General features: G+C 43.7%; 1 protein-coding gene across 2 annotated transcripts in view; it reads right to left on the bottom strand.

The window, feature by feature from the left end:
* Nucleotides 1–1,492: 1,492 nt before the first annotated feature.
* Nucleotides 1,493–27,072, bottom strand: part of LOC147905341 (Cation efflux family protein) — a 46,956-nt gene continuing 21,376 nt past the window's right edge. Inside the window, exons 9-10 of one of the 2 annotated variants that reach the window (XM_087379625.1) lie at nt 2,267–2,324; nt 1,493–2,146 (exon numbers count right to left, since the gene is read on the bottom strand). In XM_087379625.1, the coding sequence (XP_087235751.1) occupies nt 2,091–2,146; nt 2,267–2,324 (114 nt within the window). In that variant the 3' untranslated portion in view covers nt 1,493–2,090. Of the gene's footprint in view, nt 2,147–2,266; nt 2,357–27,072 lie in introns of both variants that reach the window. The other variant, XM_087379616.1, reaches the window with a different exon arrangement.

The following is a 27,072-nucleotide window of genomic DNA, read 5'->3' as shown; positions in this document are numbered from 1 at the left end:
TTCAAAACAAGGAGATTCTAACAAGTATGCCTTTGAGAGAACTTAGCGTAAAAAGTGTAGTTGGATTGCCACTGTCTAGCTACCAAATTGCTAGTGCCTTTGGATTAGCCATCAACCAACTTTGGACTGACCACATGTAGGTCTGGTGATCCAAATGTTCTCTCTTCTATTGTGCAGATCCTTGTTCCTCAATCACTTCTTGTTCTCCATTGATGAGTTGTGAAGGCCAGAGAGGCTTGGGAGAGCACATCAAGAATTATTGTTCACCACAATCATCTCTTGTTGGTCTTCACATTTGTAAACTATTCTTTATTATAATTTATGCCTCTTAATGCAGATATGCATCATGGTTTGCCACATACTATTAGGGCCAAGCTTGTTATCAGTGAAAACTAGGTATGTCTTCACCTTTGTGAACTATTCTTTTTTAATTACTTTTTATGCAAATGTGCTTCGTGGTTTAATCATATTATTAACATCACATGAAGGTTGTCACCTTCCATATCAAGTAGAATTCACACAAGCTTTCAAACTTGGTATTCAAGAATAGAAATTTTCAAATGTCCAAGGTGGTGGTTAGCCGATGCAAAAAAATGTGTTCTTTGGACAAAAGAAGATAACCAGCAACCACCCATCAAAATAGCAAGGTTGTTGCAATCTATTTTTCGAAGATGTACAAATATGCAATCAACAAGGAGCTTGTTATTGTGAAAGAGGTGCGCTAGGGTTTATTGTTTTTATGTAATAGTGAGTTCTCCTTTATTTTATAACTTTAGGGTGTGAAATAGGTTATGGTAACTTTCGAGCATCTTCCCATCCCTAAGGAGCACGATGGGCCTAACTACATCTTGGAAAGTTACGGTGACACTATGGAGACTATGGTAGGTCATGGTAGGTACATAGCAATGGCCATGTGGAGCCAGTATCATCAACCCGAAAGCAACAACAAACTCTAGCATTAGTTGTTTTACACTCAAGTGGTGAAGTGGAGCAGCTATATAAGGCCCTAAAGTAGATAACAAAAAAACCTTGAAGACAATAACAATTACATGACACAAAAAGCTTATAATAAACTTTTCCTTGATAGGATCACACAAAGGACTTAAACTACTGCCTCGCACAAATCCAAGACTAGAGAGAAGATGAAACAAGAGAAGGTGGAAAGCACAAGAGAACCCGAATGTGTCTGGATAGGGCAAGGTAAGAGGAAGACAAGGACAACATAAACATGTTCTTACAACAATAAAAAAGGCCCCACACCACTAATAACATATGCACAAATTAAACGATTCATGGGACTTAATCAACGAAGTCATGGTATGTGTACGAAAAATCCAAAACATTTGTCATGGAACATCCATTTTGCTTTAGAAACAAGCATATGACAAATTTATCGTGCTTAATGATGATGACCAAGTCCTGAAGGATTCTAACACATGCAAAATCTCTCTGAAGATGAATTTGCACACATCTTGCAAATCTTGGACATCATTACATAAAAACGTGAATTGGCTGAGCAAGTACTTCAAATCATGCCTTCATTACCCATCATGCTTGGCAAAAGAAGACTTTTCAAAATGAGACTTCATACAGACGTCCATGTGCATTGTTTTGGTGGGTTAGACTCCACTTACATCTAGCAAATACATGCTCATGGGATCCAAAGTTAGCTGTCCATAACCTTGATGGGTTAAATATGCTACAAAAAAGGCCTCTTTATAAATAAAAATATGAGCACCCTTGAAAAGAGTACTAAAAAGAACCATGAAAGGCCTTCCAACATGTTATCGTGTCAAATTGACCCTGTGCACCATCCATAGATCTGTCAGTGATCAGAGGGACGTGCGTTCTCATTTTCTGCATCATCGAAATGCTTTAATAATAGTTGAAAAGGACAAGTCATTTCTATACACAAATAAAATTGGACATTGATGATGCTGTGTGCAGCTTAAGAAGCCTGTGTCCTGTAAAAGAGGTCATCAAACGAAGACCCTTTAGATGAATCCATAACAAAGACTCACAATCACTATCCCTGGAGTCAATATTGTGTGTCGATCTGCACTGTGAGATCTTTTATTATTCCAATGTCATTATAGACACTGTGCACATGTTTCAGCACTCTTTGCTCGTCTGTGTCTGTCTTCACCTACAGGGTTGCATCATGCCATGTCACTTAAACCAAGAAAATGGAATTAAGCAAAGGGACTACAGATAGTAATTAAATTGTTTTAATCAAGAACAGCCGATCTTGTTGCTAATCCAGTACCCGTATGAGAAGCGTTCCAACAACGAACCCTGGAACCATTTCCCAAAATCGAGCTTGACTGCATTCCACAACACTTTCAAGAGCTATCACCTAGACAATCCGCATCAAGACAGGACGGAAAAAATTAAAGATAAGACCTCTTCACATTTGAAGATGAACAGATGTACTTCCTCCACAATATTTAAGACTTCTGCAATCAGTCCTGCCAGCTTTGACCGAAGAACTTTCTTTTATTTTATTGTGGGAACAAATCACTGAATTAGAGAATGCAACAATAGACCTGAGTGACAGCTACCTCTCATAATGATGCCTGGAAACGTCCCCTAAAACATGCAATTTTAACATAAGCTGCCCTTGATGGTGCAACCACCAAGTGAACACAAATCAGTCAGACGTATGAAACAGAAGAACCATTACCAATTAATCTGAGCTGCCTATATTCTTCCCAACAGCACCGAGAGAGAGAGAGAGAGAGAGAGAGAGAGAGGGTGTGCTGAGCAATATTGTGACCCAGAACGCCAAAAACCAGGGGAACTAGACATGGCTAGTGCATCCCCATAACTCAAATATGAAAACAAATGATATGTGTCTTCAATGTAGATTGATGGATCGTCTGCCTATCATGAGAGGGTGAGAATTGCATGGGTGCATCGCCTAGTCCCAAGGAGTAATCTGGCGTATCTGAAGCATGTCAAAGATCCTTTGTTGGCATGCTCTACTCTCCTCATCAGCTCAAGATATCGAGGTCCCATCTGGACTGACGTCATGATGTAGCTAGACGGTAGCCACTAAATTACTCCGGATCTTCAACTTCGAGATAGGGTAATTTGTCCCATCTAGTTTCCCAGACTCTCCAAAGTTAGGGATGGTGAAAGAAAGAAATATGGGGGACGAGAAAGGGAGAGAACAGGCTGAAGAGGATTCTGAAATCGACATCTCTATTGCTAAATGACACAGCAAAGTCGAACAAACTCAACCCTCCGTAGACCATAACTCTATATGCACTTCACTGAACGTGAGTCACCCTCCTTCTCACAAGGGCACTGTCCTCCAGTCGTGGAAGTCGATTCCCACGAGCTTATGAATCAAGGTCGTCCTTCAGCAAGGTCCCTGCTTTCAGGCTCCCACACGTGTGAGCCTCCTACTTGGGCTCTGATACCATGTCAGAAATCAACCAACACACGGTACGCACAACGGAAGACTGATAGAATAGCCCAAGAGCTCACACAGTGTGTGTGGGGAGAGGAATCACAAACTTCTTTAACTTATGTGCATCACATAGATGTGCAAACTCATCAATAGACAATAATCCAGCCAGATATAGAAGCTACCAAAACTATATATTTCCATCCAAAACTATGGACACAACAAAAGAGAGAGAGATCCAAAGTCCCACCAGAGCGTGGTACTTTGATTTTACCACAAGGTACTTCTACTATCTGCCGGCTATCTCCAAACTCAAGCCTGCGTGCTCCACCTCGAGCATATTTGGACAGAGCAGATCCAAACAGCTTGCTGCCCTAGAAGACAGCCAAGGTCCAGCCCTTGATGAACTCAGTCTGCAACAACTCCTAGTATCCTTTGCCTCCTAGAAGTAGGCCTGAGGGTGTGAGTACAGCTGCTCCTGCTGCTCCTCTGATGGCTGACCTGGTGAATGAATTGTGAGGGCCCTTGGCCGACTTTATGCAGGCAGCCCTATAAGGGCCCTTTGCTGGCCCTCTTGTACTGCTGCCAGGCCCCAAGGGCAGCCCCCATGGGGCCCCACCCTTGGGCACATCTATGGCTAGGTGGCTGGCCTACCATAGCCTCCACCTCTGCCCCTTTGCTGCACCTATGGCAGGCCTTGTTGCAGGCCATACACCTTCCCACAGTCCCCACCAAACAGCTTGCCAACAGTCCATACTGCCACGTGTCATTGCACTTTTGTTCCAGGCTGGAGATCTGCTCTGTCCTGTCCTTGACAGTCTCCTGGCCATTCTCTGCCGGATCTGCCCTCGAGGCAAGCTTCCTTCTGCCAGGTACTCTCCTCTCTTTTGATGTAAGGTGCTGCCCATGTGGCAGCCCCCTCTCTTTCTTTTCTCTTGGGCACATGCCCTAGGTCTTCCTTTCCCACGCTCTCCTCATATGGGGGCTTACAGATGGGGAGGTGACCTTTCCAACACTCTTGTATATGCATATGCATGTGGCACTTCTGAGTGCCTACCTCTATGTCGCCGTTTCTATGGTGTGTTGGGGTAAAGGCACATTGCCTACCCTTATATTAAAGAATTAAAGTTAGGACACCTATGACTGTCTTAAGACAGTCATAGGGTAAACCTAATCCTAATAAAACTTAAGTGAGTTTGTGGTGTGACTCACTCATCACTTCACACCTGCACTATTGTGTCACTCTCACTCTCTCTTGCTCCCTTTTCTCTTGTCTTCCCCTCTCAACTGGTATCAGAGCCTAGCCTACCCCTCCTCTCCCTAGCCTACCCCTACCGTACGGACAAATCCGTACGGCTGTACGTCGTCCGTACAACCGTACGGACGGAGCTCGCTGCTAACTGTACGGACGGAGCTCGCTGCTAACCGTACGGACGGAGCTCCAGCAGCGAGCTGTGGTGCAAGGCGGCGGCGTCGAGCAGCAAGGGCAGCTCCAAATCGGCGCATTTCGAGGGCAACAAGGCGGTGCAGGCGAGCGCATTTCGGCGCAGATCTGCAGGTCTTTTTCCGTCGCGGGTGGCTGGTCGCAGTTCGCTGGTCGCGGGTGGCGCAGTACACATGAGCTGCTAGCTGCAGCTCGTGTCATTGCATCCAGCAGCAGCTGCTACTAGGAGCAGGCGTCGCTATCCTTCTGTAGTCCAGCAGTATAGCTGCTGTGCTATTCAGTACCTCAGCTGTACGGACTGTCCGTACAGTCGTACGGACAGCCGTACACAGGTACGGACGACAGCCGTACAAAGGGTACGGACGACAGTCATTCTGTGCGCAGTCCATCAGCAGATACGCTGAGTTAGCGTCGAAACAGAAGGTACAGAAACAGCAGGTCTTGGTGTTTTTTGCTGCAAAATCTTTTTTTTTGGGGGAAGTGTACTTGCTGCAAGGACAGAAGTACAGCAGGACAGCCGGAGTTTTTTTTTACTGAGTGACATTCTCAGTTTTGGGTGAAATTCTCAAAGGGCTTTTGCCTAGATGTGTTTGCAGTCTATGCCTTGAGGCAGTGTGTAGCCAGGGAGCACACATTTGCTTTCTTTCCGCAGTGCATTTGGTGACATTTGTTGCAGGTCACATTCTTTGTACACACTCTGAAAATCTCAGTTGAGCCACGCTTGGTCAGGGCGCATCGAGTTTACTCGGTCCCTAACTGCCCATCGTTGACAGTGCTCAAAAGATTTTCTTCTGGGTGTTTGTACTTTGTGGTTTGTGTTGTTACTGAGTACACAGAGGCAGTCTATGCTTTGCACATTGTCAGGTACAAGAGTCAGAGAGATTTTCATATTGCTTGCTACCTCAGTGTTGAGGTGTTCTTCACTTGATTCAGGTGTCAGATCAAGGGGCTTTTGCCCAGACTTTGTTTGATTGCACTTGGGTTACCAACAGAGATCTTCAGATGCATTTTCTCCCCTTGGCATAAGGGTGATTGCTTGGGATTTATCCCATTTCCTGTTGCAGGTTTTGTGTGACAGGCTGAAGAGTCATTTATTTTTTTTTTGGAGTGTCTTCTGCAATTTGAGACAGTGACATACCTCATCTGAGGTGGGAGAAGTGATCAGTACAGTCAGTACAGCAGTGTTTACAGCAGTCTGAGTGGTTTTGTCAGATAATTATGCACTGTTAAGCTCTTGTTGAGCAGCAGCAGCAGTCTGAAATTACTGTTTTTTATGCCTCTTTGAGCTCAGAACAGTTTGTCAGAAGGTACAGTACTTGCAGGGACATTTACTGTTTTGCTGCAGATTTTACTGACAGTAAAAACAGCACTTTTGAGAGTGCTACTGGCTCTTGAATAGAGCAGACTTTTTCTGAGAAATCAGAACTTTATTATTCAGTCTTTTTACTTCCAGGGAGTCAGGTACTTTCCTCATCTGATATGGCATCAGGAGGAGGTGATTCTTCAATTCTGAACATAAAGAAACTGGAAGGAGCACATAACTATGCATTATGGGCAGAACAGTGCTTGAATGTTCTTCTGTTAAAGAAGATTGCTAAGCCCATAAGGGTAAAGGGTGTCAAGCCATCTGATATGGCAGCTGATGATTGGGAAGAGCTTGATTTGTCCGCGAGGGCAGCTATCATGCTCACTATTTCAGACACTCTTGTGTTCAATGTACAGGCTGAAAAGACCTCTTATGGTCTATGGCAGAGACTAGAGGAATTGTATGCCCAAAAGAGCTCAGCCAGTAAGGTTTATTGGCTGAAGAAGCTGGTCGATCTTCGCATGAAGGAAGGTACAGCTATGACCTCACACTTGAGTGAGTTCAATGCTATCTTTACACAGCTGATTGCACAGGGGTTGAATCTTGATGAGGAGTTCAAGGCCACTTTCTTGTTGTGTACCCTCCCTGAGAGTTGGGACACTTTCAAGACCACCCTGTCTAATTCAAATATTACTCTTTTGTATGCTGATGTAGAGAGCTCTCTTCTTATGGAGGAGATGAGCAGGAAGAATAATGCGGGCAGCAAGTCTTCAAATGCTTTGCAGGTACAGGATAGAGGCAGGACTCAGCAGAAGGGGAAATCTGCTAGTAAGTCCAAATCCCGCAGTCAGTCCCGTGGCAAAAAGGACATTGAATGCTTTTATTGTGGCAAGAAGGGACATGTGAAGTCGAAGTGCTTCAAGTTCATACGGGATCAGAAAGCCAAGAAGGCTGAATCACAGGATGCAGGAAATGCAAGCAAAGGCAAAGGCAAGGCCACGCTAGTTGAATTGGATGCAGTGAATGTTGCAGCAGAGGACAGTGACAGTGACATACATGATGTTTTATGCTCTTCTGCTGTAATAGCACATGCTTTGGTTATTGATGGCCATGACATGCACACCTGGCTCTTGGATTCAGGTGCCTCTTTTCATGTTACACCTCACAGGGAGTGGTTTACTTCCTACACAGGTACTCATGGAGTTGTTCATCTTGGGAACAACTATGCATGTCAGATTGCAGGGATTGGCAGTATACAGATAGTATTTCCTGATGGACAGTCATTTATGCTTGATGGTGTTCGCCATGTGCCGGAAATCAAGAAAAATCTGATTAGCACTGGCTTATTAGATGACAGTGGTTACCACACCACATTTGGGGATTCCAAATGGGTGATTACTGCTGGCCAGACAGTAGTGGCTGAGGGTTTTAAGAGTGATACCTTGTACCCTCTTTATGTTTCCAGTGTGGGTAATCATGTTGTTGCCATAACCGAGCTGCCAAAGGTTTCATTGTGGCATAGCCGGTTGGGACACATGTCTGTTAAAGGAATGAAAGAACTGTCACGTTTGGGTTATCTGCCGTCTCTCTCATTTTCAGATTTGCCTACTTGTGATCATTGTATTTTTGGCAAACATTCTGTGACTCCTCATAAAAGGAGAACTCCCCAGAATAGAGCACCACTTGATCTAGTGCACACTGATTTGTGTGAGATGCCACAGTTATCACTAGGGGGTGCCAAATATTTTATTACTTTCATTGATGATGCCACACGTAAGGTGTGGGTCTATTTCTTGAAGCATAAGGGAGATGCCCTAGATGTTTTCAAGAGGTTTGTCGCTCAGGTTGAAAATCGGACAGGTCGTAGGCTGAAATGCCTCAGATCCGATAATGGGGGTGAGTATGTGTCACATGCTTTTGTGCAGTTTTGCCAAGCTAAGGGCATCAAACAGGAACTCACAGCCCCTCATAATGCATCTCAAAATGGTGCAAGTGAGCGGATGAATCGAACTATTCAGGAGAAGGTTCGATGTATGTTGTCTTATGCTGCATTACCCCATGGCTTTTGGGCAGAAGCCGTGCAAACAGCAGTTCACATTATTAACAGGTCACCAAATAAGGCTTTGGAGTTGAAAGTGCCAGAGGAGGTGTGGTCTGGCAAGCCACCCTCATATAAGCACTTACGGGTATTTGGCTGCGAGTGCTTTGCTCATGTACGCAAAGATCTACGCACCAAACTGGATCCAAAGTCTATCAGATGCATCTTTATGGGATATGGTGATGAAGGTGAAATGGGGTACAGATTATGGGATCCCGTTAAACGGAAAGTTATACGCAGCAATGATGTCATCTTTAAAGAAGATTGTGTACACAAGGAACCCGTGCAACCTGTGGAATACAGGCGGGTTATTTATGATGATGTTGGACAGCAAAGAATGCCTATTTATATACAGCAGCAGGCTGCTGCAGATCACCCTGTTCAAGAGGGTATACAGGCTGAAAATCAGCCACAAAATTTTGCCAATAATGCACCACTGGATGTGCCAACAGATGGGGCTGTAGAACAGCCAGCTACGGTGGTACAGCCACCTGTTATGCATGAAGAACAGGCTGGACAGCAGCCTAATCCGGAACAGTTTGTTAGGAGGAGCACCCGTGCACAACGGCCTCCTGCCAGGTTTGTTCCAGGAGCCAATAATGTGGCTGATTTTATCATGCTGACAGATTGTGGTGAGCCTTCCAGCTTCAAGGAAGCTATGGGAAGAACAGAGAAAAAGAAGTGGGAAAAAGCCATGCAGTCAGAAATGGACTCTCTACTTCAGAATGATACATGGGACTTGGTGCAATTACCTGTAGGCAGAAAAGTTTTGCCATGTAAGTGGGTTTACAAAGTCAAAGTGGATTCAAATGCTTTACCGAGGTATAAGGCCAGATTGGTTGCCAAGGGATTTAAGCAGGAGAAGGGCATTGACTTTGATGAGATCTTTTCCCCTGTAGTTAAGATGACTACTTTGAGAGCAGTGTTGGCTCTTGTTGCTCATGCTGACATGGATTTATGTCAGATGGATGTGAAGACAGCTTTTCTTCACGGAGATCTCCATGATGAGATCTATATGAGTCAGCCAGAGGGATATGCTGTTAAAGGAAAAGAGCAGCTTGTGTGTAAGCTCAAAAGGAGCTTGTATGGACTCAAGCAGGCGCCAAGAGAATGGTACAAGAAGTTTGATGCATTCATGCAGTCCCAAGGGTATCATAGGTGTGAGACCGATCATTGCTTGTACACCAAACGGGCAAAGGATGGCAGTTTGATGCTACTCATTCTATATGTGGATGACATGCTTATTGCCAGTAAATCTCAGCATGAGATTAGTGCTTTGCAGAAACAACTGCATAAGTCTTTTGACATGAAAGACTTGGGTGATGCCAATCATATTCTTGGCATGCGTATTACTCGTGACAGGTCCAAGGGACTTTTATTTCTGTCACAGAAAGAGTACATTGACAAAGTACTGCAGAGGTTTAAAATGGAAGGGGGGAAGTCCATTAGTACCCCGTTGCCTCCACATTTAAAACTCAGCAGTAAGGACAGCCCCAGATCACATGATGATAAGGCTGAAATGGCCAAGGTTCCGTATGCATCTGCAGTTGGATCTTTGATGTATGCCATGGTTGCCACTCGTCCGGATATTGCTTTTGCGGTGGGAGTCATCAGCAGGTACATGGCAAATCCAGGCAAGCGGCATTGGGAAGCAGTGAAAGGTGTCTTGAGGTATCTCAAAGGTACCAAAGACTTGTGCATATGCTATGGTAGGCAGGATGCATTGGTGCATGGTTTTACAGATTCAGACTATGCAGGGAATGCAGATAACCGGAAGTCTACTACCGGTTATATTTTTACATTTGCAGGAGGTGCTATATCATGGGTGTCTCGGTTGCAGAAATGCGTTGCACTATCAACCACAGAAGCTGAATATGTTGCAGCCACTGAGGCTTGCAAGGAAGCAATATGGCTTACTCGGCTGGTGGGAGATTTGGGCATTACAGGAGATATGCCAGTTCTGCATTGTGATAGTCAGAGTGCTATCATGTTGGCAAAGAATCCGGTCTTTCATCAGAAGACCAAGCACATAGAGGTGAAATATCATTTCATCAGGGAGGTACTGGAAGACAAGCGTCTAGAGCTTGTGAAAGTCCATACTGATGATAATCCTGCAGATTTGCTCACTAAGAGCTTGCCTACAGAGCGGTTTGCACATTGCCGCCACATCATGGGATTAGGATGAGACCATTCTTACTTTATGGTCTTGTATACAGTAACTGTATATTGCTGTATTTTTATTCTTTTCTCCCCTTTAGGCACATTGGCCTTTAGGTGGGAGGTTGTTGGGGTAAAGGCACATTGCCTACCCTTATATTAAAGAATTAAAGTTAGGACACCTATGACTGTCTTAAGACAGTCATAGGGTAAACCTAATCCTAATAAAACTTAAGTGAGTTTGTGGTGTGACTCACTCATCACTTCACACCTGCACTATTGTGTCACTCTCACTCTCTCTTGCTCCCTTTTCTCTTGTCTTCCCCTCTCATGGTGTCCACTTTGCGAGCACTAGCCTTTGTTGTACAGCTCCCTGTCTAATGGTGAGCCTCAAGAGTCTCTCCCTACATCAAAGGCAAAAGGGACGCACAACGTCAAAGACAAAATGGACGCACAACACTGTTGGCAATCAGAGATAGAAGCTAGCATAAGTAAGCAACACATAAAATGACAGTACAGAATTGAGTTAAAGCTTTATATTAATATTTAAGAAATACTTAGAGACCTCCACGCATCACTACTGTGCTTGTTGTGGAGGTTTATAAGTCTTCAGTAATAAGCTACAAAGGCTTTACACATGCATAGGCTCACAAAGAGCTCGCACAACACCTACAAAAGCCATACACACTACATTAGAAAAAAAGGAAGCTCATTTTGGGGCCTTTTAGAAGAGAGAGAAAATAGGCTCTCAACCAATCAGGAGTGGGCCAACGTAACGTTGAAAATTCAACAAAAGAAGATGAAAATAAGAAAAAGAAATAGTATTATATGTTCGTAGAAGCATGTCACATTAATGAGGTGATCTAATTTGAATCTTTAAAACATTTATTTTCTGTGCAGAATTCGGTGATTCTGACACCGCAGATGCGTCCGGAACTGCCCAAAACCCCAAGAACGGCACTGGAAACGCTGGAATCGGACATCCAGAGGCCCGAAAACGGCCAAAAAAGGCTGAAAAACGCGATTTGCAGAAAAACGCGATTTGGTACTTTGGAGATTACCCCAAGAACGGCACTGGAAACGCTGGATTTCAAAAGTACCAAATCGCGTTTTTCTGCAAATCGCGTTTTTCGGCCTTTTTTGGCCGTTTCCGGGCCTCCGGATGTCCGATTCCAGCGTTTCCAGTGCCGTTCTTGGGGTTTTGGGCCGTTCCGGACGCGTCTGCGGTGTCAGAATCACCAAATTCTGCACAGAAAAGTGTTGCTCTTATATGAACATTGAATGTAAAGCATGTGAAAGAATATATTTATTCCTTTTCACACTGACATTTCTCATGCAAGTATCTATATTTTCTTGCTTTTATAGAGAGAGAAAAGAGAAAATAGTGAATTTCTTACAGGGCCCCAAAATGAGCTCCCTTTTTTCCTAATGCCTATCTATCACCCTGATAAGGAGACATTGTGCCTCTTCTCTTAAATCAATGCGAGGCAACCAACACTGTCCCATGGCAATCCACACTCCATGTGGTAGGTAACAAAACATTCCTTCCCTCTTCATGCACCAGCGTCCTCAATGATAAAGTTTGGGAACACTCTCCGTAACTGGTATACGGATTCCTAAGTAGCTTCTGATAGAGGTAAACCATGCCATGCAACCAACACCGTGGGTATCTTCCGATTGCATACTTGCATTGTTCCTCGGTCCAGGATTCTTGTTGGTTTACGTCCTGCATTATCCTCTATCTCCTGAAACAAAACAATACCCTCGATTGGTGAGTCACATGTATGCAAAAATTTCTTTAAACGAGAAACATGAAACACTGGGTGCACCTTACAACCCTGTGGTAATTCTAATTTATAGGCTACCTTGCCTATTCTTTTTAGAATTAACCAGGGCCCATAATATCGAGGTGATAACTTAGCATACTCTCCTGCAGTCAAAGACTTAGAGTGCGAAGGAACTCTGAGAAAAACTTTTTCTCCTTCCTTAAATTCTCTAACGGATATGTTTTCATCCGCATACACCTTAGCTCTATCCATAGCTTGACGGATGTTAGCTCTCGCAAGTGCTAGCATCTCCCGCATCTGAATCACAAAGTTCGCAGCACTAGGCACTTTCTGAGATACTCCAACTGTAATTAAATTTACTGATCTATAACCATAGTTCAGCTCAAACGTACTAAACCCTGTAGAGGAATGTTTTCTATCATAGGCAAATTCTAACAGTGGTAACCACTTGTCCTATGTATGTTGCCTCAATGACACATATGCTCTAATATATACCTTTGTAAGACTGGAATAAGTCCAATCATACAAATTTAGATTTTTTGTTGTTCTAAAGATCAAAAATCTACAAAGAATATAAAAGAGAAAATGAAAGAGAAGAAAAAAGAGGTAAACAAAAACTTTAATGAAAAACAAAAGGAAGACATACTTAGCAAGCAAAGAAACACTTATGTCGTCAATGCCCAAGCATAAGCAGCTATACTGGGTTTCTAAAGACCCGTGGAGTCTCTTGGGCAAACCCAGTGCTTACTAAAATACGTCAAATAAACAGCCATCTTGATAAGACGATCAACTATTACAAGGATAGAATCATATCCACCTTGTGTCGTAGGCAGACCTACAATAAAGTCCACGGAAATACTCTCCCACCTACCTAGTGGTATTTCCAAAGGTTGTAAAAGTCCAGGTGGCTTCACCCACTCTGCCTTACTTACCTAACACGAAAAACAACGTGTCACATATTCATGAATATGTTTTTTCATTTTTGGCAAAAAGAAATCTCGCTTCACAAGATCATACGTTTTCTCAACTCTTGGATGTCCCGCACATGGGCTATCATGGCATTGTTGAATGACTCTCTGCCTGAGATCATTCTGATTAGGTACTACTACCTTGCCATTTCTTTTCAGCATACCATCTCTTATGGTATATATTGCATAAGTTTTGCCTTTTCTAGATGCCAGGTCACCCTTTTCCCTGGGTTTAAATACATGAGCCTTATGCCAAAGGCTCTGGACGAACTCGTCCACCTTTTGAGTTTCTCTAATCTCGGTCATTAGAGCACTCTCTAATACCGCGAAACTCATATTATGCATAATACGTGACAACGCATCTGCAACTTTATTATCCTTCCCTCTTTGGTACCGAATCGTCAAGTTAAACTCCTGTATGAGTTCTGCCCACCTAACTTGGCGGCCTCTCAAGTCCGGTTGTTTACAAAAATGTTTCAGAGTATCATGATCAACATCAACATAAAACTCTAACCCATACAAATAATGTCTCCACGTTTTCTAAGCATCAACAACAGCATACAACTGATTCATGAGTTGGCCAATTTTGTTGAGAGGGAGAAAGCTTGTTGCTTTCAAAGGCTACTCGCTTTCCCTCTTGGAGAAGAACTGCTCCTACCACAATGCCACTTGCATCAGTTTCAAGGAAAAACGGTATCTGGGGATCAACTATTTTTAACACCGGTCCTGAGACCACATGTGTTATAACTCTCCTGTTGATTCTGTCCCCATATAAAAGGTACTTTATCTGAGGTCAGATCAATCAATGGCATACTATTTCGGGATATCCTTTGATATGCCTTCGATAAAATTCGACAAATTCCAAGAATGATTGCAAAGCGGTCAAACTCTGAGAGATAGGCCAAGTCAGTATCGCCGCCACTTTCTTTGGATCTATTTCTACCCCCTCAGGAGTAATAATGAATCCTAAATATTCAAGTCTTGCCATACACAGTACAATTTTCTTTTTATTTACATAAAAGACTGGCTTTTCTTAAAGTATTAAACACTATTCTTAAGTATTCGTGATGCTCAACAATACTTTTACTGAACACAAGAATATCGTCAATAAATATACTACAAACTTCATGACGTAGTAAATCGTTCATAAGCATGACGAATATAGCTGGAGCATTGGTAAGTCCAAACGGCATTATCAAAAACTCATAATGTCCAAACCTGCTTCTAAAAACGGTTTTATGCACATCCTCGTCTCTAATACAGATCTGATGGTCGCCACATTTAAAATCTATCTTACTGAAAATTACAGCCCCATGTATTCCATCTAGTAAATCATCAATCTGAGCCATCGGATACCTATGCTTAATAGTGATATTATTCAACGCTTTGAAATCTATACAAAGGCAAAAAGTATCATCTTTTTTTTTTAAATCATTGGCGAAGCAAAAGGTGAGAAACTGGGTTGAATCTACCCCAGCTTGAGGTATTCTTCCAGTTGTCTTCGTACCTCTGCTTCTTCGGTAAAACTTAACCTATAGGGAGATCTATTTACAAGTTCTGCCCCCGGGATTAGTTCAATCTTATGCTGGACATTCCGCTCTGGAGCTAACCCATGAGATAACTCATCCCTAAAATAATCAGAGAACTCCTCTGCTATTTGATCAGCCAACTTGACCATCTCTTCATTTTGGGTAACATCAGTGCTAGCCGAAGGACCATCAATCCGCTCTACCGACGCTATATCTTGAGCTTTTCGAACTTCCATTGCGGAAACCAACGGTCCTTGAGGTATATCTTTTTCACCTCACAAGACATATAGCACATCATTCATCTTGAATTGATAAATGTGCTTTTTCCAATCTATGGCTGGATTATTCCTAGAATGTCAAGCCTTACCCAAGGCTATGTCTACATGAGCAAGCTTTGTCATTTCAAAATCAAGCTTCTCAACATAGTCCTGAATTCAAAGTTCCAATTGGGTAACCCTTTGGTCCCATACTTCAATTGAACTTCCATCTACCATTCTGATTGTATATGCATAGTCAGATGGGCTAGTCTTTAATTTCAGCCTCTTTACAAGCTTGGAGTTAATTACATTATACGTTGATGCAGAGTCAAACAACACACTGACGTCATGATAAGCTACTTGTCCCTTCATCTTAATTAACTCCGTATCGTTCAAAACTGTATACCCTGTTGTTGCGAGCTTTCACAAGACATTATCAGGTGCACTAGTTACTAGCTTAGCAACAGACACACATAACAACACAGGTACTGACCTTTGAGAAGATCCTGCTAGCTGAATCTGCATCTGTTCTGCTTTGGGACTTCTCTCCATTTCCACGTCACATTCTGAGATCACCATCTCAGCCATCCGACGATCCTTGTTTCATGGACAATCTTTCCACTGATGAGGCTGAAGGCATCCAAAACACAAGTCTTCTCTCCTCGCTTTTTCTCTTTGCTCTAGGTTCAAAGAAGACTTCGACCAAGCCCGGACTGCCATTGGTGTTACTTTTCTTTTCATTCCAATGGTGGTACTTGGTTTAGGAGTCTCAACTGGCTTCGCCTACATGGCTTCACCACTAGACTGTGAAGCACTCCCTGTGCTGATCCACTTCTTCTTAAACCCCGTTTTCTTCGAGTAATCATACCGAGTCCCAACCTGCACAAACCCACTTGGTATATTCTCTTTGGTATCCTCATAGTTCAAGGCTATGGCAAATGCTTCATCTAGCGTGTTCGCGTACTTAACCCGAACTTCCATCTTGATTCGATCATTCAATCCAAAGATAAAATCTTTTACCTGGATTGACTGAGGTAGAGGTTCATAAACTTTCATTACACTTTCTCTCAACTTATCAGTGTATTCCGCCACTGATAAATTTCTCTGACGAAGGTTTCGATACTGATCCCAAGCTCGAGATGCTTCGTTAGGAGGTAAGGAGAATTTGCTAAATTCTGTTTTAAACCCCTCCCAAGTAGTGGATTCCACTCCATCTTTCTACTGTTTTGTCCACCACCTATCTACTGCCTCATTAAACATATGGGTGGCCTCGCGGATTTTCTTCATATCATTCCTGATTTCACAAATGGCGAAAGCCTCGTCCCATTTGTGTAACCAGGTCTCTGTAGGCCATCTTCTCCCAATTCTAGTGATGCCCTATGGGCCCTGTGGGTGGCCTCGCGGATTTTCTTCATATCATTCTTGATTTCACAAATGGCGAAAGCCTCGTCCCATTTGTGTAACCAGGTCTCTGTAGGCCATCTTCTCCCGGTTCTAGTGATGCCCTATGGGCCCTAGTATGTGCCTTGTAGGCATAGTTATAGGCACTTAGTTTATTATATGCCTTTTATGCCACATAGGACACTTAGTCCTATGTGATCCCTAGGACACTTAGTCCTAGGGTCTAAGTATAAGTACTATGTACTTCTCTATTCTACTACACTAGTTGACGTGATGGCTCTTCATCTATCGACTCTCTGTACCTTGCACTCTCTTACTTTAACGATCCTTCAGTGGTATCAGAGCCACGTTTGACTCGTCTCCTGCTCCTAGACTTGCACCAGCTCCCTCAACCTACCTGCTCCTCCATCCGTACAGTCCGTACGACTGTATGGACGTCCGTACAAACAACCTGCACACAGGACACCCGCCATACGAAACATTCCGTATTGCTCACTACTGCGTTCTGTACTCACTCCGTACCTACGTCGCCATACAGCCACGTGAAGACTTGCTTACACCTGTGATTCCGTACACCAGGCTTCCGTACAGCAAAAGTACTGCGCCTATATCTTCCGTACAGTCGTACAGAAGGTTTCGCACTTACATTCCGTACAGCCTCCGTACATTGTACATGTGCCGTACATTGGATTCCGTATTGTTCCGTATATCGTACCTGCATACGTACAATCACATACCTGCTCCATACCTACACCGTACACCGTACATTGGATCTGCTCCATACATCCGTACAAGAGCTATCCGTACAGCTTGTACTTGTCCCGAGAGTTCCGTACAGTTTTACACGTGCGAAGCTGTCTTCAGGTTCCGTATCTGTTTTGGGATTGGCTGTGAACTAGTGTTGGGGCTTTTGCAGGACATTGGCAAATTTGGGGCTTTCAATATCTTTCATCCCCTCTAGTTGCAACTTCTTGCAAGAACACTAGAGATTTGGGATTTAGTCTGCAATTTCTTGTTTGATTGCAATACAGTGGGTCAGATTGGAGACTATTCCACACATCCAGTCTTGCAGGACAGCAAAGGATGCTTGGGACAAATTGGCTTCTCTTTATCAGATTCGCAATGAGGCACGTGTTGCATTTTTAAGAAGACAGTTGTAGGAAGTCAGAATGAATGAAGATGATTCTATGGATGCATGCCTGACAAAGGTCAAGAACCTCATGGAACAACTTGCCAATATTGATGAGGTGGTGCCAAATTCTCAGCTTGTCAATACCACATTGAATGGACTACCAGATACATATCAAGGGTTTGCTACAACCCTTCGGTTAGTGGCCATGGGTAATCCAGACCACTAGTCTTTTGATCAGCCAGTTACTTTGCTTTTGCAGCAAGAGAAAAGTCGTGCTAATATACAAGCCATTATTCCTAATCATGCATTTGCTTCACAGCAGACAGGAAGAGGCAAGGCTTCCAAGCCTATGGGCAAGCCTAAATGTGCGCATAGCAGTGGCAATTCCTCCAATGCATCTAAAAATACAGCAGATAAGTCAAAGAAGAAAAGATGCAACTATTGTCGCAAGCCTAAACATGACATTTCAGAATGCAGGAAGCACACTGCTTCTGAGAAAAAGAAAGCAAAGTTGACAGTTAATGCCTCACATGCAACTGAATCCCATGAGCCAGCAGATGCTTCACATGCACATGCTCTCCAGGATGATTGGGCATGGGCTGTCCATTGCTCATTTGATCCCTCCAAAGTTGATGCACTCTTTACTGCTAATGATGCTCATTTGCTATTTCAGATTCACAGCTTGCTGAAACTCATCTTTGGCATGAGAGAATGGGTCATCTCAATTCTAGAGCTCTTGCAAAGCTACATTCACAGCAGATGGCAAATGATGTACCTCAAACTCACACAGTTTCCAAACATGTGTGTGAGGGTTGTCTTTTGGGTAAGATGCATCGGTTTCCTTTTCAAAAGAATTGTCCAAAACTCTCACAAAGGAAATTGCAGCTAGTCAGTGATGTCTGTGGCCCAATGAGGACAAATGCCATTGGGGGGTACAAATATTTCATGACTCTCATTGATCACTTCACTAGATATTTCTGGGTATATGCTTTAAAAGCCAAATCTGAAGTGTTCTTATGCTTTCAGAGGTGGCTGAATATGGTTGAGAATAAATAAGGATGCAAGCTTGTCACCCTCAACACAGATAGTTGGGGAGAGTATATGTCAAAGGAGGTTGATGCACTTTTGTCATCACGGGGCATTGTTCACTCATGCACTACTCCTTACACTCCTCAGCATAATCCTGTTCTTGAAAGGAAAAACAGGTTCACTATGGAGATGGCCAGATGCATGCTTAACGCTAAGTCCTTGCCCAATAAGTTTAGGCTTGATGCAGTAATGTGTGTCAACTATGTGCTGAATAGATCACCTACAAAGGCATTGAAGGCTGTTACACCTTATGAAGCATGGAAAGGCAGGAAGCCTTCACTTTCACATATGAGAGTTTTTGGGTCTCTTGCATATGTTCATGTACCATCTCAGCTAATACATAAGCTTGATGACAAGGCAATCAATGCATATTTATTGGTTACAGTCAGGAAAGCAAAGGGTATAAGCAGAGGGTATAGGTTATACCAACCAAATACTGGGAAGATTATTGTCAGTAGAGATGTCATCTATGCTGAACATTCGGCTTCTCCTCTTATGGACTGCAAAGCTAAGCCAGAAGTTGACATGTTTGATGCCTTTGACTCTTGGTTACCTCTTCCTTCCTCAGAGGGAGACTTTGACCAGCAACATGAGCCTCCTACAGGCCCTCCAACAAGCAATGATCAGCCAGTACCCCATGCTGATTTGCAGGTTTCTCTTCCAGCACAAAATGATCCCACTATTCATGATGCAGTGATTGAAGAAAGAGCTGTCAATAGACAGCAAAGGCAAGTTCCCAGATGGCTTCTTGATACGTTGAGGAACAGCAAACAAGATCAGCCTTTTGCTGCCCGGACAAGATCAGGGAATAAACAGATGCATGGTCACTTTCTTGAGTTTGCACTCCTTGCTACAGCTTGCAATGAAGAGCCTTTGTGCCATAAAGATGCTTTTGACAGCAAAGAGTGGATGGATGCAATGAGAGCTGAGTTACAATCCATTGCCAAAAATGACACATGGGAATTAGTAGATCCCCCCCCAGCAAGCATGCCATTGGTACGCGGTGGGTCTACAAATTAAAAAGGAAATCTGATGGCAGTATAGATCAACACAAAAGCCCATCTTGTTGCAAAAGGGTATGCCCAACAACAAGGCATTGACTTTGAAGAAACATTTGCTCCCACATCAAGGATTACTACCATTAAATGTGTCATTGCCATTGCAGCCCATCACCATTGGCACAAACTTGACATCAAGACTGCTTTTCTTCATGGGGATCTGCAGGAAGAAGTCTATGTCACACAACCTCCTGGCTTTGAGGTTGTTAATTCTGAAAACAAGGTATGCCGGCTTCGAAAAGCCCTTTATGGTTTAAAGCAGGCACCCAAGGCATGGTATGCAAAGATTCATGCACACTTACTATCTCTTGGTTTTCAGAATAGCCCTACAAAACCCACTCTTTATGTCTGTGGGAGTGGATCTGATTTTTTAGTGCTGATTTTATATGTGGATGATATGCTCATCACGGGCCCAGATACTCAGCATATTGCAGCTTTCAAGGCTAATTTGCAGCAGGTTTTTGAAATGTCAGACATGGGACAGCTCCACTATTATTTGGGCATTCAGTTTGCTCATGTTGAGGGGGGTATCATGATGTCACAGTCCAAGTATATTGGACAGCTAGTTCGAAGATTACAAGCCAATCTCTACTCTGGTGGACCCTGGCTTCAAATTTTCAGCTCATGATGGGAGCCCACCATGTGATATCACTCTTTACCAGCAGGCTGTTGGATGCCTCATTTACTTATGTCACACCAGACCTGACTTGCAGATGCAGTATCTCAGCTCAGCAGATTCATGCACATGCCTAGTTCACAGCATTGGCAGGCAATGAAGAGAGTTTTCAGATATCTCAGAGGCACTCAAGATTTAGCCCTCTTCTATGGTGATCAGGGTTCACTTACTATGCATGCTCGACACTTACTTATAGATCTTGGTATTCGCCAGACATCCTTTACCATGGTCTACACTGACAGTCAGAGTGCTTTGGCCATTGCACGTAACCCAATGTTTCATGCACGTACCAAGCACATTGAAGTTCATTATCATTATGTTCGAGAGCGGTTGTCAGCAGGAGACATACAGTTGTCCTATCTTCCCACAGAGGACAACATAGCAGATCTGTTTACAAAGGCACTTCCTCGTCCCAAGTTCGAAGTCTTCCAACAGGCTTTACACTTGGTTCCCATTGTTACATGATCTGACATACCTTGTACATTCATAGGTGGCTATATCCTTTTGGATGAACATGTGCTACCATGACCAGAAAATACCAGGTATTCTGAGACGTTTCCAGAATACTTCAGCCCATACCATGGAGGGGGGTTTGTAGACCATCTTCTCCCAGTTCTAGTGATGCCCCATGGGCCCTGGTATGTGCCTTGTAGGCATAGTTATAGGCACTTAGTTTATTTTGTGCCTTTTATGCCACATAGGACTCTTAGTCCTATGTGACACCAAGGACAGTTAGTCCTAGGGTCTAGGTACAAGTACTATGTACTTCTCTATTCTATTGCACTAGTTGACGTGATGGCTATTCATCTATCATCTCTCTGTACCTTAAACTCTCTTTCGTTTAACGATCCTTCAATCTCTATGATATCGGAACTACGGTCAGACATCCGACCAGAATACTTTTCTGGCCTATAATTGGCAATATTAGGCACCTTAGCCCTCCTAGGCTCGACCGTATGAACACTGGTTTCAGGGTCCATTGGAGATTTACCTTTCTCTTCACGAGATGGTCTAGTAGACATACTATGAACCATTTTCCTGAGCTCGGATTGCCCTACATTTGCTTGTAACTGTTGCGCTAAAATTTATTGCAAGGCATCCTCCAATGCAATTCTACCACATAGTGTATGGCTTGCTGGGCGCAACACCACCTGCGGGGTCGGTTGGACTCCCGACTCTACGGGATCCACCCTAGAAGCTTCTTCTTCCACCCTAGAAGCTTCTTCTTCTACTTTTTTTTTTTTTTTTGCGTGCGTGTGTTAGTTCGCTACTGTATGCCATTGCTACTCATCCGTTATTGTTGCATATGGACCATCTTGCAGATACAGGGCAGCTTCATGGCTTGCAAATTCCAAGGGCACAGCCGTTTCTTGCACAGGCATATGCTAATGATTCATATTTCATGCCCAGGAATTCTCAAAGTGACCTCTCTCATTTGATGCATACTCTGAATGACTTTGGCATAGCTGCTGCACTGCATATCAACTTTCAGAAATCGAATCTTCTAGCATTGAAAGAAGCTGATTGGCATGCACTTCTCTGGCCAAGTCACATTATTTCTTCCCATACTATTGTGAGGCATTTAGGGTATCCCATTGGCTGGAATATTACCCCTCAACAACAGCTCAAATGGGTGCTTCAAAAGATTAACAAGAAGCTGGAATACTGGCACTTGTCCACTTGGCCTCTACATGTTCGACTTCGGATAGTACAGTCTATCATTATGACATATGTGCAATTTTATTTGCCTCTTCTTCCCTAGTCTTTTAAGCATTTGGCTTCCTATACGTCCCAGGCTATGGAGATATTTTGGAAAAGCAAATCTCACAAAAAGGCTTTGCGACTACTTCCCATGCAGTCTGTTTGTTCTCCTAAGACTCATGGGGAACTGAATATTCTCAATCTTCAATTTCATATGTTGGCAAGAAAGAGCACCATGATTGCTGATTTTTTTCAGCAAAAACAGCCATGGGCTATTATGTTAGCAGCTATGTGTGGAAACATGACGTCCCATGCATATGGGCATTGGATTACAGATCACTGGGAAGCAGTCATGACCACATCTCAGGGGAAAATTCCTAGCTGTCCTGTTTCTACTGCTTTTATTCATGATTGGAAGAGAATTCTCTCTTATGCTAAATGGTCAGATGCTTCTTCCCATCATGGTAATTCTCTTCGCTTGGAAAGCATCCATTGGAGCAAGGTGTTTGAATCGCCTCTTGCTTTACATGCACCTATTAAAGCATATAATCTTATGAAATTGGGCATAAGATTTGTCGGAGATATTGTGGATCAACATGGTTATATGTTTTCATTTCCACAAGCTTGCAGGACATTCCCCTTGGGTCTGCATCATAGGCCCATTTGGAGAATACTTACAACAATGTTGCAGCCATTTGTTCCTATTCCTCCACTGTTTGCACAGGACAGATTACTGGACTGGAATCTGACTTCCTTATCTCCTGCTCCCTGTTCACTTTCAATGCGTAATTTGGCCTCCTTAATGGTCTACAGATTTCTTCTTCCACCGCCATGGATTGATAAGCATGCCAACACTCTTTGGACTTTGGATAGGCCTTTATCTTGGTGGCAATCACAACTCAAGAAAATTTGGAAAGCTAAATTGCCATTAAACAGAGGCTTTTCTTTTGGAGATGTATAGTGGGAGCTTTTTCCATTGGGGTGAAATTGGCAGCATGTCGTATTGCTTCCTCTTCCTGCCCCCGTTGCTCTCATCACCGTGAGACAGTTCCCCATTTGTTATGGTCTTGCCCGCACTCTCGGATATTGATCACTCATGTCTCTCATTTGCTGCGGCTTCGGTTTCCCTCTATCAGATTTGGGAAACTCTTCTGGATGTTTGGATGCTTCTCATCTCAGATGTCACCATTCCTCCTTTTCTTTCACTAGGCTCGTTTTTGGGTACTATGGACTATTTGGACACAGAGATTGCATTTTAGGATGGGACAACAGTTTCCTCAGGCATATGCTTTCTTCAGAATGTCCCTCAAGCAATCTTTATATGATAGTTATGCTGCGAGGGACTTGGATGCTACTAGCCTTGAAGTGTTTTCTGACTGTTTTTAAGTTCTTCCATTAGGCTCTCTTTTGGAGTCTAATATCACATAGATTTCATGTTAATTTTATAGTTACTGGTTTCACAAAAAAAAAAAGTGTGTGTGTGTGTGTGTGTGTGTTTTTTTAACACACCTGAATTGTATCTACAATCGAAAGTCCAACTCCCAAAATTACAGCTAACTAGGCATATATCAACTGCAAACCAAAACCGCTTTTCCCTATGCTAGGGAAACTCCTGCAATCTCAAAAACCTCAAATCCTTTCCAAATCCGTAAATCCAAAAGCATAATCTCGCTCCCAATCCAGCTCACACACCTTGAAACTTTAGAAATTTAACCACAAAATAAAACAAAGGGAAAAAGGAAATCAAAAGCCCCCGGGTATCTCCACGTGATCAACACACGCCAAACTGGTCTCATGGATGGTGCGTCGTATGCTAACTGCAATCGTACAGAACTCTTTACAACGATCAACTCTTATTCCGTCAACAAAGTTAGAAGCGGAGCAGCAACTCGCAATGCCATCTTCACATTCCATCAGCCCACTAATAATATCGCCTTCACGTCGTCATGGCCAAAAATATCTGAATGACGCGTAGTGCAATACTTGTTTGAACACGCTTACTCTTCCAAATCGAGCAGCCCAACCCGCATAGCCATCAATTCAAGACGGGTGATGTTGTACAGGAGTGTATAGGCGAAAGCTATACAGGATGCCTTCCTAGTGATGCAGAAATGAGGCGCAAGAAATCCCCATGTTCCTTGGGGTGTTCGTCGTCTCGCACTAGACTGTGGCGGTCGTACATACACTATGCTCGCCTTTACGTCCTTGTGGACGAGATCTCTTGCTCCCATTCATCGCAGCCACTCTAGTGAAGGAACATCGGCAGCACCCGTCCTCCGTAGTTGCTGAAAAAGAGCTTGTCTAAGCTACCCGGTCTAGCCTCCTCCCTCCTCTGTCTTCAATCGGCCCTTGATGATCACTTGGTCCGCTCTTTGTGCTTTCTTTTTCTCTTCCAGATAGATCGCAAGCGGTTGGGTATTTCGTTGTGTCAAGTTATGTTATAATTTCTCCTGGGATCTCGAAAGCCACGCGACGGTGTTGTTGAAAAACTAAGTGGATCCTGTGTTGTCAGGAAGGCCTCACAATGAACCCACGATCTAGCCTAATAGCTCTGATACCAAATTGTCACACCCAAAAACTACAAGCCCAGCCAAGACCACGAATTTGACGAATACAAAATAACAGGTGAGGGCACGATGAATAACCGCCCAGCCATTTCTCTGGTTCAGCAAGCTCATCCAAAATTTTACGTGAGAAGTACCTACATGCTGAATACCAAAGCCCACAATTCCCTAGATGGATCTAGTATGCCACATGTCTACATTTGGGAGGGCATCTCCTCAATGCATCATTTGCCCCTCTCTTGGGATATCATTGAAATCATTTGCCCCTTGGCACATTTAATGCATTTAGACCCCTTAGCCTTAGATCCACCTAGTCTTGTGCCATGTCACCCTCACCAAGGACCTTGACCTTGATTCCTTTTTAATCATTTACGAGAAGCCCAAACAAATATAATACAAACATTGATCCTTTAAAGGAAAATGTCGACTGACCCTTCCGAGGTCATGTTGCCTCAACTTGAGCGTAACACGAACAGAGGCCATTCGTAGGCCAGTAGCCAAGGGCAAGCGGACCAAACTAGAGGGTCCACGGAACTGGGTGACCAGATCTGGTTGGACCAGCTAGGTCGGCCTGGGCTGACCCAGTCGGGTCAGACCAGGCTATATAAAGGGCCTTAGGCCGGATTTCATCCAGTCAGGTTTGGGCCATTTCTCCTCCAGTTTTCCCAGACTGCAGCTGTGTAGTTTCCAGCTCCCATTTCCCCTACAGTTCGGGGTAGGGATCATTCAATCGTCATCAATTCCAGCACAAAGGTTCCACATCAAATAGTGAATTTTTCAGCACAATTTGGCAGTGATATAACAGCCGCATGATACTCAGTTAGTATCCATTTTGAGCACCATTTGGCACTCATGTACAAACAGTAGTTAGGGCATCTTCGCCAACATTTATACATCATAAATAAAGCATGTGTACAGTAGTTCAAAAGATATCTGGTGTTCTTCATGATTAAGTTCTCTAGTTGAATACATCTATGTACACACATTCAGCAAAACTTCTGCACAGCACAGTAGATAGTCTGGCATGCCACATTGGATTCCGAAGCATGGCATGGCAATAAGTACCCAAATGTTACAACTTACAAATAGTAACTTTGTAGGAAAAGCTATGCTAATGTTCTCATCAGTACCCAAGCATAAGCTGCCATCTGGGTTTTGAAAGATTCTGGAATCCTGCACCTTTGATGTAAAAACATGGATCTTGTGCATGCGGATCTAGGTCTTATGGAGATGGATCTACAGGAGCAGGACATTCAGCCCGAATATGTCAATGTTCGGGCACCAAAGGGCCTACGCAGGTCCATGTAGCAGCCACTGAGGCTGCCAGATGATCACGACTGCTTAGTACAGTGCTCCAACCATCAGAACAGAGCCGTATGGCCAAGTGGCAGTTAGGTTAAAGCAGGGAAGAGAGACAGCAGCAGGTCAGCTGACACGCGGAAGCCAGGCACATCAGCAAATAGCAGAAAAAATGCCACATCAGCTAGCAAGTCAGATGACAACAACCCTAGTCATCCCCAGTAACAGGTCAACACGAATAGCAGTTCGCCCTGTTCGGTTGGGAGGTTTGGGGCCCATAAAAGGCTCTACAAGCCCTCAATCTACGTCACCGGTGACCACCAGCTCCAGCAGGCCAGCCATCAGCCTTGGGCAAAAACAACAGCCATAAATGGCCACCAGTAAACTGAGAATGAACGGCAGAATGTGCAGCTGCTCTTGGGTGCCTTGTAGAAAATGCATCAATGAACTACCCTAAGACCTTACAAAGTGGCCCTTATTTAGGGCTGGAGAGGGCATGGACCAGGCCGACCTGGTCTGTGAAGTTTGGCCGACCACAGATTTGCCAACTAAGGGTCAGTTTGACCTGGCCACCAGGTCTGTACAAGCCAAGCAGATGTCCGACTGGTTGGCCTCAGATCAAAGGCCCCAACCAGGATCTGCACAAAAACTTCTCCAGTGTGCAGGCTGTCAGCTCCTGCAGTCACTTAGACTGAAACCTATAGCACTTATCTATCGTCGTAATCCTATCCCCGCCATCCCTAGATTTACTGCCCCTTTGTCCTCCTCATATGAGGCTCACAGGTGCAGCAATGATCTCTAACAATTCAACCATTCTACCCCTTGCCAGCCCCAACCACTATGGCACACTTGGAGCCAAATTCTAGCCGACCAGGAGCCAAGCGAAACTTTAGCCGTAAGATGTTCTTACTTCGATTTTTAATTTTACGCTTGATAATCCGAAAATTACACAAAGGTCAAAACCGAAAGATATTACGACTTCAATAACAGACAAATCAGAATGAACGATAGCCCTTTCAAATAAAAACAGATTAAATAGTTAAATTGAGAGAATTCTAAACAACAACAGCCCTATTCATAGCTGCCAGTCCAACCACCAGGTTGAAAAGTAATTTCACATGACATATGCCGGGCGAGACTCGGGTGTTGAAGATTATGGCCTCAGTTTTGCAATGTTGACTTTCTATTGAAGTC

The sequence above is a fragment of the Dipteris shenzhenensis genome, chromosome 1 (genome assembly GCF_047967505.1).
Source record: "Dipteris shenzhenensis isolate YYH24624 ecotype China chromosome 1, Dip_SZ_1.0, whole genome shotgun sequence".
In the NCBI taxonomy this organism is placed as follows: Eukaryota; Viridiplantae; Streptophyta; class Polypodiopsida; order Gleicheniales; family Dipteridaceae; genus Dipteris; species Dipteris shenzhenensis.
This window is presented reverse-complemented; position numbering and strand designations above follow the sequence as displayed.